Source organism: Sebastes umbrosus, chromosome 1 (assembly GCF_015220745.1).
Source record: "Sebastes umbrosus isolate fSebUmb1 chromosome 1, fSebUmb1.pri, whole genome shotgun sequence".
Classification (NCBI taxonomy): Eukaryota; Metazoa; Chordata; class Actinopteri; order Perciformes; family Sebastidae; genus Sebastes; species Sebastes umbrosus.
Window position 1 is genome coordinate 34,565,329 of NC_051269.1, and position 14,661 is coordinate 34,579,989.

At 37.4% G+C, this 14,661-nt stretch overlaps 2 protein-coding genes across 2 annotated transcripts in view; one reads left to right on the top strand and one right to left on the bottom strand.

The window, feature by feature from the left end:
* Positions 1–359: 359 nt before the first annotated feature.
* On the bottom strand, positions 360–3,868 carry thoc7 (THO complex 7). Its single transcript, XM_037768108.1, has 8 exons — positions 3,769–3,868; positions 3,397–3,517; positions 3,147–3,274; positions 2,459–2,545; positions 1,074–1,131; positions 900–966; positions 738–807; positions 360–535 (listed from the first exon to the last, which is right to left on the bottom strand). Exons 1-8 carry the CDS (start codon positions 3,785–3,787, stop codon positions 474–476), a joined length of 612 nt encoding a protein of 203 aa, XP_037624036.1. The 5' UTR covers positions 3,788–3,868; the 3' UTR covers positions 360–473.
* A 2,543-nt stretch (positions 3,869–6,411) lies between these two features.
* Positions 6,412–14,661, top strand: part of LOC119492143 (ataxin-7) — a 37,855-nt gene continuing 29,605 nt past the window's right edge. The window contains exons 1-2 of the mRNA XM_037776539.1: positions 6,412–6,792; positions 12,079–12,178. The gene's annotated coding sequence lies outside the window, so the exon portion shown is untranslated. The remainder of the gene's footprint in view (positions 6,793–12,078; positions 12,179–14,661) is intronic.

Below are 14,661 nucleotides of genomic sequence, written 5' to 3' on the forward strand. Positions count from 1 at the left end.
GGTGGAGCGAGCTGAGCTCTCTGAGTGAAGGAGAGCAGGCAGAGGAGGAGGGTACAGCGGCTACACGCGAACGCGCATATGCGAGCGTGCATGTGTGACGACCCGCTACATTTATGCGCGTACAAAGTTACAAATAGTCCCTTTAAGTAATCAATAATTTGACACAAAAACGGTCCGCCAGAGTCCGACATCAGAACTGCACCCATAGCAACGGTCTGTTATACATAGCAACGGTCTGCTTTAAAGAAATTACAAACTGTAGAACGCCGTGATTGACCAATTAAAATCGAGTATTCAACAAAGCCGTGGAATAAATGTATATAACAGAGTTATATGAACAGACATACTTGAACAAGACAGATGTGGACAATGCAGCTTTATTCAAAAATACATACAAAAAGTATTCTAAGCCAAAAAACAAAATCATTTAAAAGCGGTTCACATCATTTATTTCAGTCAGGATCTCCACAAGTTCAATCACCGTTCCGTGAAGGGCTCTCCTGATTGTTGTCGTCATTGTCTGATTTCTCATCATCTAGGAAAGATTTAAAATGATTAGCAAGGCGTAGGCACCTCTACTTTTTCTAAACTTTACAGAAGATGAAACGGATCAACATTTTGTGCTTTAGAGCAATGTATTCTATTCTATCTATTGAGAATAAAAGAACACGACACAGGGACATCGAAAAGAAAAAACAATGCCAAGTATGGCACCCCCAGTGTCCTTGTTTACTCACTCTCAAGTGTCTGCTGTAGTTCCTGTATGGTACTGAGTAGCACATGGAACTGCTTCTTCCTTAACTCCAACTGTGTGCGACAAAAGGGAGAGAAATAAAACATTACTAATGAATGACACACACATTAGAGGTTAGAATAGAAGAGATGATAGATGTATTTACCTTTGCATCTACGTTCTCCTTGATGTGAGACAGTTGCTGGAGTTCTTTGTCAAGCGCCTCCAACTGCCTGCAAATGATCAAACCAACATTAAACACATCATCGGATTATCATGAAAGCAAAAACTGCTCTGACACGTGAAGGAGAACAATTAAACAAATGAGAGGCTGACTCACTTCAGTGTTTCATGTCGGTCTGGGTGTTGCTGGATAACTTTAGCTAAAGCATCGTACTCTGGAAGGACAGAAAAAATGAAAATGTGAGACAAGTGGAAATTCAAACTAGCTCAAACTAACCACAAATATGTATACATTATGCAATATTTTGACAGTATATATTGACACCAATTCTTCTACCATGATTGATAACTTAAACCTGCAGTAGGCAGAATGTTTTTGGCAACATTGGGCAACAATTACATAATAACCTTGCAGTATATTGTAATTCAAGTGTTCTGAGAGAAAACTAGACTTCTGCACCTCCTCATTGCTCTGTTTTCAGCCTTTAGAAAATATAGCCCGTGACAGGAGACTTTGGCCAATCACAGGTCATTTCAAAAAGAGCGTTCCTATTGGCTGTTCATTCAATTCTCGCCTGGAGGCAAGAAATAGGCATTACAGTAAAAGAATATTGATTCATATTTGATAAGCGCTGCCTAGTTTGACCGTTTGATCGGAGTTTGCGAGTGATTTTTTTTTTTTTTTAAAGTTATTTTTTTGGGGGCATTTTCCATTTTTATTGACAGGACAGTGGATAGAGTCTTGAAGGGGGGGAGAGAGAGAGTGGATGCGGAAAGGGCCACAGGCCGGATTCAAACCCGGGCCGCCGCGGTCAGGACCAAGCCTTGATACATGGACGCCCGCTCTACCAACTGAGCTAACCCAGGCGCCTCGGAGTTTGCGAGTGATTGACAGCTGCTCAGAGACGGCAAGGCTCCAGCTCGGCTCTGATTGGTTGTTTTCCTCCGGTCTGTGAAATCCTGCAGATGCCATTAGGAGCACCGGAGGACACAGAGGCACATATTGGTTGTTTTTTTTTCAGATTACGTGTCTCATGCACTACTGTCAGACTATAGCGACTTTATAAAAATAAAATTTTTTAACCATATTTGCTCCAATCTGCCTACTCCAGCTTTAAGATGTACAGTATTAATGTATCCAACAATCTTTTAGTTAATAAAATGTAAGACGGTAGTGAAAAACGGCAATCACAAATCCCCAAAGCCCAAGGTTGTGTCTTCAGATTGCTTGTTTAGTCCGACCGACAGACCGAAACTCAAAGATATTCAGTTTACACATGACATAAAACAGAGAAAAGGAGCAAATCCTCGCATTGGAGAAGCTGGAAGCAGAGAATGGAATTTTCCTTGATAAATGATTTAAATGACTAATTGTCAGAATAGTTGGCAATTAATTATTTGCTGATTGATTGATTTAATTAACATGGTGTTACTACACCTCCAATATTCCCTCTGGTCTTTCTCAGTCTATATAAAACAACACAAGTAGTACATCTCTCCTGTGAATAAATCGATCAAGAAGAGCACTGGAAATATTCTTACCTTGGCGATTTTTCCGTATTCTCTTTGCCCTCTGGATTTCTTTTTTGCATTCTGCTATCTTGTCGTGTGCAGACGTGATGTTTTGTTCTGCAATGTGGACAAGGTGGTGATTATTTGTAACACATTTAGAGCACAAAACCATAGATTTTTTTGTGGTGACACTGGTGGCCCAGTTCTGCTAGATATTACACATAGAAAGTATGAAATGCAAGAACAGGAATATTTCTGTTATATAAAAGAATATAGGGCTACAGAGGACGGGTTGTCAACAACTTGTGTGCATATAAGTGTGTTGGGGTTACATAAGTTATATAAACTGGGGGGGAAAAGTCAGGAACTTGTGATGGATGATTATTTCTCTGTTGTATCAATGCAAATTGGCATTGTATTTTACATCGTTGGAAAGCCTGTTTATTTACCCTCACAATGATGTCCAACTTGTAAGGATCATGCATTTGTGGGATGAGCAGTACAGCTGATTATGTGGTTAGCGCCCAAGAAAAATTTGCCAATGGTAAACTGTATTCTCATAAGGCTACCAGGAATAAACAGGCTTTCCAACAATGTAAAATACAATGCCAATTAGCATTGTAACAACAGAGAAATAATCGACCAAACACAAGTTTCCCGAACTTTTGTTTTCCCAGTTTATATTCAAGGTCAGTGTCAGAAAACCCTTATTTCCTACCTATGTCACTGTAGATTTTCTCATAATTCTCCATTTCCTGAAGATTCATGTCATAAACCATCAACGTCTTCCCCATGGAGAACTCACACTGGGCCAGTATGCCCATCATCCTCTGGTACTGCGTGAACCTGAACAGAATTACAAGACGGTTTATGATCAAAAGCAAGTTCTTCACCAGACTTATATATATAGAAATTCTGGGTGACATAGTCCATAGTCTGGCTTTGCAGAGTCTGCAGAGCTCACTCACCCTTCCTCTGGGGTCCCAGGTGAGTTGCACCATTTGGTGAAACTCTTCAGCAGCACGTTGATCCGCCGGTCATCTCCAGCTCCGTCTCCGTCGATGAGAAGACGTTTCCGAATAACTTCATCTGAAATAGGAGCGAAAAGCGTGAATCAAAACAACCTCCCAGATACAGCAGGTAGATTCAAGAGCCTCGTTAGCTGTTAGCTGATAGCTGTATATTAGCTGTTATCAAAGCAAACTGCTTCTACGTGGTACATTATTTCGTTTTAGACAGTATAACTGGGTACATATGAGTACTTTAAGAGCTTCGCCACACATTTATACTCTTTGTTTTTTACCAGAGAGCTGAAATCAGTGAATTAAAACGTGTTTTACCATCTGTAACAGCCCCCATGTCTGTAGCTGGATAAAACTTTATTGAACAACCGGAAGTGAACAAAGCAGAGCTTAGCCCCGCCCCCTGGACAGACAGACGGCTGTGATTGGCCACGGTCTGAATTTTAAAGTTTTTTTAAAAACTTTATTTAAAAAAATAAATCTGGTTATTAACAAGTAATAAAAGGATTAAATACTTTTACCAGGGGTCAGAAACCTTTACTATTAAAAGAGCCATTTTAGGCAAAAAAATAAATAATAAATCTGTCTGGAGCCGCAAAACATTTTAGCATTGTGATGAAGGTAATACAGTTTATAGTCTAAGTATATAGTATATAAGTCTAATGTATTGAGGGCCCAAGTGCAAATGTTCTACGCAGTATAAGGGAAACATTGAAGGAAAAAAATCTGAGGTTTCCAGAATAAAGTCATAATATTATGACTTTTTATAGTCGTAATATTACGAGGAAAAAAGTCATAACTTTACGAGAAAAAAAGTCGTAATATTACAAGAATAAAGTCATAACTTTACGAGAAAATAAGGCGTTATATTACGACACCGCAGCCGGAGGGAACAGGGAAGACACCGGAGTTTTTGTCGGAGACGATAACCTTTCTCTCTGCGGAGCCCCGTCACTTCACAACACACGGGAAACCTCTGTTGGTCTTGAGGAGCTGCAGCATTTATTTCTGCACAAACGTCCACTGTACATTCACTAGATATTCTCAGAGTTAAACTAACTCTTCTGCAGTGTGTAGTGTGCGCGCATAAACGTGAGAGCGGAGCGAAATAGCGAGAACGAGCGCTAGTGAAGGCAAGCAGGCAGGCAGAGGAGCAGAGTACAGCAGACACTCCGGTTCTGGAGACCAAAGCTACGGTCTCCCCCGTGTACTATGACTGCAGCCAACACTGTTTTACAAGACGGGCTTCACTAGATATAACTTTGCGGTTTTGGTGCTTCCGTGTAGTTTGTGTTGGAGTCTGAGTCTGAACAGCGTAGCCACACGCGAGCACGCATGGGACACCGACCCGGGTTGATTTAATACGTGTAATAAGTTACAAACAGTCCCTTTAAGTGAGAATGAGATAGATTTTTTTAATAATAATTTTTAAACCGGAGACCCCACTACATTTTTCAACACATGCCACTGCTTTTTAAAATCTCATTTTTTGTATCTTTTAAGAATAATATAGTGTCATCAGCAAAGTTGACTTATTTTTTTATTATTTCCTCAATACTGAAATGCCCAAGAAATTGTTCATCTTAATGTGCATTGCCATAACTTTATTTGTTGCAAAAACGATTTGCAAGATTGGCAACTTGTCAAACTCTGAGGAGGCTTCTGCTCCGCTGTTCAGGAAACTGAACATTCTTTCAGTTTATGACATAAATATTCATCAGATATGTGTGTTTATGTATAAATATATGTTCTTGCCTTCTTCTTCTTTACCATCATCGTTTAGCAACTTCTTTAAAAATAATTCTCAAATTCATTCACATAATACTAGACAGGTAAATCATCTTCACCTGCCTTTTTACAAAATAAAACATGGCCAGTACTCCCTCAGATATCGTGGTGTACAAATATGGAACACCAACATACATGTTATTAAGAAGTCTTTATCCTTCTTAATCATCCTTACATTTTAGAAGGAAATTATCATCACATTTAATTAATGAAGTCTAATTATCTTTTGATATGTTTAGATATATTTATTTTTCTTCTGTACTGTTTTTGTATATATTTCATTGTTTTTATTGGATTGTTTTCCACTGTTTGGTTAGGGTTTTTCTGCACATTTTGTGTACTTCTTGTTGTTGTTTAATTTTTGTTGTATTTTTAAAATTATGTTAGTGTAGATCCTTCTTCCTTTTTTGTTATTGTTTTTTCTTCTTCTCAAATCACATAAGGCCAAATGGTTAGTTCCACCTTTCTATGTTAGAAACATGAATACAGAGGGAGGAAAAATGAATTATGTGGGATTCGAAAAAAAAAAAAGAAAAAATCAAAGGACAACCATGATTTTGTCTTGCTATTGTTGTAAAAAACTGATGTGGAATGCAAAATGAAATAAACAGTATACGTAAATAATTTCCTCTCTAAGATTCTTATAAAATAGTTCACACAGCTACATAAAACTCTACTCATGTATATCAACAACGTAAAAGGATATTTCAAACTATAAATGAATCTGGACTAGCATTGTTGGATTGTTTTCCACTGTTTGGTTAGGGTTAGAAACATGAATACAGAGGGAGGAAAAATAAATTATGTGGGATTCGAAAAAAAAAAAAAAAAATCAAAGGACAACCATGATTTTGTCTTGCTATTGTTGTAAGAAACTGATGTGGAATGCAAAATGAAATAAACAGTATACGTAAATAATTTCCTCTCTAAGATTCTTATAAAATAGCTCACACAGCTACATAAAACTCTACTCATGTATATCAACAACGTAAAAGCATATTTCAAACTATAAATGAATCTGGACTAACATTGTCGGGTTAGAACTGCGTGGTAAAAATGAAAACGGGATCTGTGAAAGCTAACCATTCCAACCTGGAAAATAACATAAAACAAACAAAAACATGTGATATATATATATATAAATATATATATATATATATATGTTTGATATATCTGGAGGAAAAGGTGCGTATGCTTCTTGACCTCTGCTGACACATTTCTTTTTTTTTTTCATTGACTGGATGTTTTGGATGTGCAAATAAATAAATGAAATAAAATAAATACTAACAAAAATTAAAAAAAAAAAAAAAAAAAAAAGGTTGAGATGGGGCAGCTTTAACTCATCAGCGTGCGTGCGTGCATGACGCAGTGACGTCGCCGTCCCAGAATGCAGTCTGGTAAACAGACATGGAAGCACCAGGTGAAGACCTCCACAGAGGCTGAAGCTCTGCTGCATCGCTCTTCTCCACCGTCTTCTGTCTGCTTCACCCAGCGCATCCAGCTGATATACATCCACCCGGTGGCACGGTGACGCCTACAGCATCCAGAGCCTCGGTAAGAGTGGAGTTGTTGTCGATCCGTGACGTCTGCTGATGACTTCTGCTGCTGCTGTCAGCTCTCTGCTAGCTTACCTCGCTAACGCTAACTAGTCATGGCTGTCCACAGGCTTCTTCAGCTAGCATGCTAATGTAGCCACCACTGCTCTCTAGTAAACGCTTGTACCAGTCACAGAGTCACACTGGATGGAGCCTGTCTTCATCACACAACTCCTGATTGATATTCTGTCTGTTTCCACATCAATTAACGTTTAAACACGTGTTAATGTTAGTGGTTAAGAGTGTAGTAGAAGTGGGAGCATTGTTGGTCTCTGCTAGCTAATGTCAGTTAGTTAACATAGTTGACAATGACAAGTTCTTAGTTTCTAAAGAAATAACATAATGTTATCTTTTGCCAATCATAGCTTTGATATACTGTCTTTGTAGAGCCCAAAATCACGTTTTGATTGAGCCTAAACTATGAGTACTGACGTGTTTATAGTGTAATATAGCATTCACTCTGATTTCATAGTTACAGTCAGTGTATGTAGAAATGTGTAAAGGCTCAGTCACAGACCCACGCTGGATGGAGCCTGTCTTCATCACACAACTCCTGATAGATATTCTGTCTGTTTCCACATCAATTAACGTTTAAACAAGTGTTAATGTTAGTGGGTAAGAGTGTAGTAGAGGTGGGAGCAACGCTAGCCAGTTAAACTCTCAGTTAGCTAACATAGTTGACAATGACAAGTTCTTAGTTTCTAAAGAAATAACATATTGTTATCTTTTGCCAATCATAGCTTTGATATACTGTCTTCATAGAGCCCAAAATCACGATTTGATTGAGCCTAAACTACGAGTACTGACGTGTTTATAGTGTAATATAGCAGTACTGTTCAGAAGAACAGTGTATTTAATACATTCACTCTGATTTCATAGTTATAGTCAGCGTATGTAGAAATAACATAATGTTATCTTTTGCCAATCATAGCTTTGATATACTGTCTTTGTAGAGCCCAAAATCACGATTTGATTGAGCCTAAACTATGAGTACTGACGTGTTTATAGTGTAATATAGCAATACTGTTCAGAAGAACAGTGTGTTTTAATACATTCACTCTGATTTCATAGTTATAGTCAGTGTATGTAGAAATGTGTAAAGGCTGGGTGACAGTTCAGTCACAGAGTCACGCTGGATGGAGCCTGTCTTCATCACACAACTCCTGATTGATATTCTGTCTGTTTCCAATTAAATCAACGTTTCTATTTATCAGAAAAACATGTGAATGTTAGTGGTTAAGAGTGTAGTAGAGGTGGGAGCATTGTTGGTCTCTGCTAGCTAATGTCAGTTAGTTAACATAGTTGACAATGACAAGTTCTTAGTTTCTAAAGAAATAACATATTGTTATCTTTTGCCAATCATAGCTTTGATATTCTGTCTTTGTAGAGCCCAAAATCACGATTTGATTGAGCCTAAACTACGAGTACTGACGTGTTTATAGTGTAATATAGCAATACTGTTCAGAAGAACAGTGTGTTTTAATACATTCACTCTGATTTCATAGTTATAGTCAGTGTATGTAGAAATGTGTAAAGGCTGGGTGACAGTTCAGTCACAGACCCACGCTGGATGGAGCCTGTCTTCATCACACAACTCCTGATAGATATTCTGTCTGTTTCCACATCAATTAACGTTTAAACAAGTGTTAATGTTAGTGGGTAAGAGTGTAGTAGAGGTGGGAGCAACGCTAGCCAGTTAAACTCTCAGTTAGTTAACATAGTTGACAATGACAAGTTCTTAGTTTCTAAAGAAATAACATATTGTTATCTTTTGCCAATCATAGCTTTGATATGCTGTCTTCATAGAGCCCGAAACCACGATTTGATTGAGCCTAAACTATGAGTACTGACGTGTTTAAAGTGTAATATAGCAATACTATTCAATATGACAGTGTATTTAATACATTCACTCTGATTTCATAGTTATAGTCAGTGTATGTAGAAATGTATAAAGGCTGGGTGACAGTTCAGTCACAGAGTCACGCTGGATGGAGCCTGTCTTCATCACACAACTCCTGATTGATATTCTGTCTGTTTCCAATTAAATCAACGTTTCTATTTATCAGAAAAACATGTGAATGTTAGTGGGTAAGAGTGTAGTAGAGGTGGGAGCAACGCTAGCCAGTTAAACTCTCAGTTAGCTAACATAGTTGACAATGACAAGTTCTTAGTTTCTGAAGAAATAACACAATGTTATCTTTTGCCAATCATAGCTTTGATATTCTGTCTTTGTAGAGCCCAAAATCACGTTTTGATTGAGCCTAAACTATGAGTACTGACGTGTTTATAGTGTAATATAGCAATACTGTTCAGAAGAACAGTGTATTTAATACATTCACTCTGATTTCATAGTTATAGTCAGTGTATGTAGAAATAACAATGTTATTTTTCGCCAATCATAGCTTTGATATACTGTCTTCGTAGAGCCCAAAATCACGATTTGATTGAGCCTAAGCTACATGTACTGTTTATATTGTAATATAGCAATACTGTTCAGAAGAACAGTGTATTTAATACATTCACTCTGATTTCATAGTTATAGTCAGTGTATGTAGAAATGTGTAAAGGCTGGGTGACAGGTCATTATGATCCTTTGTTTGACTCTGATATGATTATATCATGGTATGGTTGGTACACAATTCTGTTTCAGTTTCAAACAATTTCTCAATGAGTTTTGTTTGATTTGAGCAATGAACAGCAGATCAGAATTCATTGCATTGAATGTCAGTTGATTATTTTATGTGATTTTACATTGTTTGACATTATATGATATATATATATATATATATATATATATATATATATATATTTTTGGAAAGGAAATATCCACATCAGTTCATGTTAATATTGTGACAATTAGCACAGAATGAGAGATGGGAAGCAGCTTCCAATAACGTCAACCCTTTACTTACCAAAATCTCAGAGGGACAAACATTCAGAAAACTAGGGATGTACCAATACCGATATTGAATCGGATATCGGGCCAATACTGATTAAAATAGCTGGATCGGATATAGATGACAATGGGGCCAATCTATTCAATTAAATTTTATGTTTATATACTATATTTATTATATACTGGAATTTGGAAGTTCTGACCAATTTGTTGCTGCATTAAAACGTTAACGTAATTCCTGTTAATTTTGAAGATTTTTCACCAAGTTGCTGGTGTACGATTTATTATTTTAATAATAAATAACGATTCACTAAATTGATATCTTTATATGGATTTATTTGTCACATTTTGTTTTACAAAGTTAGGAAAGCAGTATTTAAGTCAAGCCTGATGTTGCCTTACACATACTGTAAATGAATGATCCCAGTCACTTCCACACAGTGAGGCATGCGGCTTGTTAGTTAAACACTGGTATCGGATCAGTACTCAGTATCGGCCGATGCCCAAAGCCCAGGTATTGCTATCGGAACTGAAAAAGTCGGATCAGTGCATCCCTACAGAAAACAAAGTGCAAAATACAGCTATAGTGAAGAAATGTAACACCTACTTCCCTGATGGTTAAAGTTATAGGCCAGCACAAATATTATATTTACCAACATGTTCAAAACAGACATATTACAAACACGAACAAAAAGCAACATTTGCATTTTGGAACATAAGGCGGCAAACTTAACTACTCAGTCCAGCTCTAGACTAGGCATGATGGTAAATATGGGCCGTCGCTACAATACTGTGACATTGACATCACCCAACCCTTATAATTAAAGGAGAGGATACGCAGGACACAACCCACCCAGCCATTGGCTTCATCTGTACGACCACAGAACAGCCACCATTCAACAACAATCCTAAAAGCCCTCTGTAGGTTAGATTTGTGATCTAGGCTTCTGGCTGTAAAACTGTCAAATCTCGACATTCATTTCTTACTCTCATATAGGCGGTGTAGTTTCTAAGTACAGTATTTGGGTGGTGACATATTTGTTTCAACAACAAACAATTGCAAAAATGAAAGAACGGCTATTAGATTAAAGCTCTGAGTTTTGGCTCTAAGGGTCGTTGACAGTGTTCATATCAGTATTGTGTGAAAGGTTAGGAGATTGTAGCTATTTTTATACATAGCTCCACAGTTTGAAGACAGTACTGACTGCACTGTCCATTTGATAGTAGAATGTAGCATTATTAATGTTATTAGTTATGTTTGCCAAGTTCAAATGTCTGCCGTGACATAGGTCTGTTGTTTAATCATTAGGTACGTTATGTATTGTGTATGTGACTGTTGATCAGTGAGAAAGGTAGAGTTAATGTTAACAACATTCAAGAAAAAGCTCAGAGCTCCAGTTTACATTTAAGCATGGGTTTTGATCTACATTACCTGAGCTTCTCGGAGAGCACCAGTCCACTGGCTGAAGCAAGATATAGCAACACGTTCTCATCCCAACTTGTCATATACTAACGCTTTGTCAGACCCCTCGGCGTCACTTTTCGGTCACAGTAAACAGATGCTTGATGTTGTGAATTAAACAAAAACACTTGCTTAGGTTCAGGAAATAAAACCAGTATAGTTAGGTTTAGGAAAAACAACATGGTTGGGCCTAAAACTACTACGTTTTGTACAGTGAAATGACACTGAACGTTGTGAACACGGGACAGGAACAGCAGTCTCCTGGATTAAAGCCCAGTATTTGTTGGACCCATCCATGTCCTCTCCCACCCGCCCTGTGTATCTGTTTCGCTCTTTAAACTACGCCACCACAACACTTCCCCTGATCGTTTAATATTGATGCGGATGGGTTTACATTGTAGTTAATGGAAAGTCAGGTGCTTCTCATACCGACGCTAAAGGGTCGCCTTGTGTGTCGGTATCTAACACCTGACGGCCGTGACAAAGCGTCGGTATTTGACACCTTGTGAATGAGAACGGGCTGGATATAGTGCTACAGTATACAGTTCCTCTGATATTCTCTCTATGGTCTACCTCTATGAAAATATTATGATATGTCTTGCATCAGATAAGAGAACAAAAACAATCAGAAAAGGGTACGGACTCAGTGTTTAGAAGGGATTACTGTGGGGCTGGAGAGAGGGTGGTTAGCAATGGTGCTACTTGATGGATTGGATTACTGCATAGTGGTGAAGAACTCCACAACAAGGCCCAGGGAGGACAGCGTTACCTTTCAGACATAGTCTTATAATTCCATATTCACTGATTAACTCTATCACGAAAACAAAGAACCCGATGCTCACTTGTCTTCTCTCAATGCTTGTCTGTGTCTGTGTGTTTGTCTCCAGACTTCCTCTCCAGTGTGTGTGGCGGCCAACGATCACCCAAACTGATGAGGATCGGCTGATTGACTTAAAAATAAGTTCCTTTTTTTCTTATTTTGCCAAGGTAAGATCTCACAGCTACTCATTACTCTACATTGTTTGTTTGTTTGTTGTTTATTTATTTTGCTCAAATTAAGACTACACAAACATAAAAGAAAAATAATATAAAGTGCAGGAAAAGGCAAAAAAACCCACTGGGCTTATTTGAAGCCTCCACCTAAATAATGTTGAAATGTCACAATGTTATAGAAAACACAAGATTAATATACATAAATAATATGACTACATAATAGTGAAGACAAACAATTATAACAAGATATATGTAATAACAACAATAACAATAAATATATAAAAAAAAGACCAGAAATGTGTCATGTGCGTAAGCGAATGTGCGTGTTTGTGTATGTGTGTGTGCGTTTGTGAGGGCGATATTGGTTTAAACATCTACACATCCTGAGCAATAGTAATCATGCATAACACTAGGAGTGAAAAAAATTCTATTGATCTTTACAGTTGTCGTTGTTACTTAGAAACATATTGAAGTTAAGTATAATAATTTTATAGTATTGTTTTCCAGAGAACCCGCTTACTTTTTTATTTTCTTCAAGTTAATTTAAATACTTATACAACACAAACAGTTTTTCCCTGTTTGTGAACATCAGTAACTCCACCTACACACGTGTAGTCATGATAAAATGAATGTGCTAGAGGGAAGGTAGCTAGTATCTAGCAAACGGATAACACTCTCTGTTCCTCTTTCATTATTATACATTCCCTTACTGGAAAATGTAAATTACATTACAACAGTTCTGCAATGAATGCTATTTCTGCTTTAGTGAAATATACATTAGTATTTTTGTTATGACTCACTATTTGTTGAGGCTACAGCAACAGTGTGTTGTTGCCTACTGAGGCTAGAGTTTGTACTGGTGCTGTATTGGGTTGCATATATTGAAGGTGAGGGGTTTGTTTTATACGACTGTTTTGTTTATTAGACTTTGTATAAATATTACAGATACCTTTTTAAATGCTATGTAATCCAACACAACTCCTCCACCTCGGCAAACATCTGGCACGACACAAAGGCAGAATGTAATTACAGACTTTTGTATTGGACTGCCTAATATTGTACAGGGGTCTTTATTTGGTTATCATCAAAATAACGCTCCAAACTTGCGCTAAATTTTAGCGTCATGGCCATTTTCAAAGGGGTCCCTTGACCTCTGACCTCTAGATATGTGAATGAAAATGGGTTCTGAGGGTACCCACAAGTCTCCCCTTTACAGACATGCCAACTTTATGATAATCACATGCAGTTTGGGGAACGTCATAGTCAAGTCAGCACACTGACACACTGACAGCTGTTGTTGCCTGTTGGGCTTGAGTTTGTCATGATGTGATTTGAGTATATTTTTGTATGCTAAATGCAGTACCTGTGAGGGTTTCTGGACACTATAATTTCAGTTTAGTTTTTCTTAAAGGATGTAGTTTATTTAGTTTCAGTTTACTAAAAATATTTTTCATTGCATATTTTCGTTTCAGTTTCAGTTTACTATAATAACCCTGATCCAAAGACAAAACCAAGTTTCTGACCTGTACACTTGAAATTAGCAACAGACAGCCAAGGCCATTTTTGCTCAAGGTTCTTGAGGGTAAATGCCAAATGGGAATACGTTCAACTTTTCTGCCGTTTATTAGGAGGAATTTTTCGGATAACCTTCATTTGATATCAGAAAAACAGAGCAGAAGGCTGTTTAAACTGGCCTTGTTTTTATGTCAAACTGACAGATGGCTGTGTCTTAAGAATTTCTGATGATTTGTGTTGAAAAAAGATAAATAACTCCATAGAATCAACTACTACATTATTCGTATAAATTAGTGAGGACAGCATCAGTTGAAGACTAGAAATATTTGTGCCTTTTGTAAGTCAAGTCAGTGAGTGCATTACTTTGTGAGGAGAGAATCAGAATCAGTCAGTCTCTATACTTATTGTTGTCTTGACACCATGAAGAGCCTCCATTTCTTGTTTTCTTGCTTGTCAGTTGATGATATGCATCATTGTGGTAGATCACAAGCATATCATTTTGAAAGTGAAAGTAAAGACAACTCGGCTGTGTCTGCCTCACACACAAGTTTAGGAGCCACAGGGGAATCATTTCAAGTCTGTTATAGATCTCATAAGTGTTACATTATTCTTTCATAGACAGTTTGGGAGCTGTGTAATTCGAGTCTGACTTTATTTTCAAAAGGAAAATAACAGTTACTGATCCATCATTCATGAACATCAAATCCACATATATCTGTAAATATGTCTCTCTTATATTCTTGTGTGTGGAGACTCACATCAAAGTTAGTATCTATATGCGGAGCATATTACATATCGTCGTATTTTACTGTAACTAATGGTCAGTCTACATATGGATCTTAATTATCATAATAATGTAGTTATGCACATTCGCCCACCAGTATATTGGTTAATGTCTGCAAAAATGTGAAGTTTAAGTTTTAGTTGTGCCTTCTCATGGCGGATATGGTTTATTTGCTTAC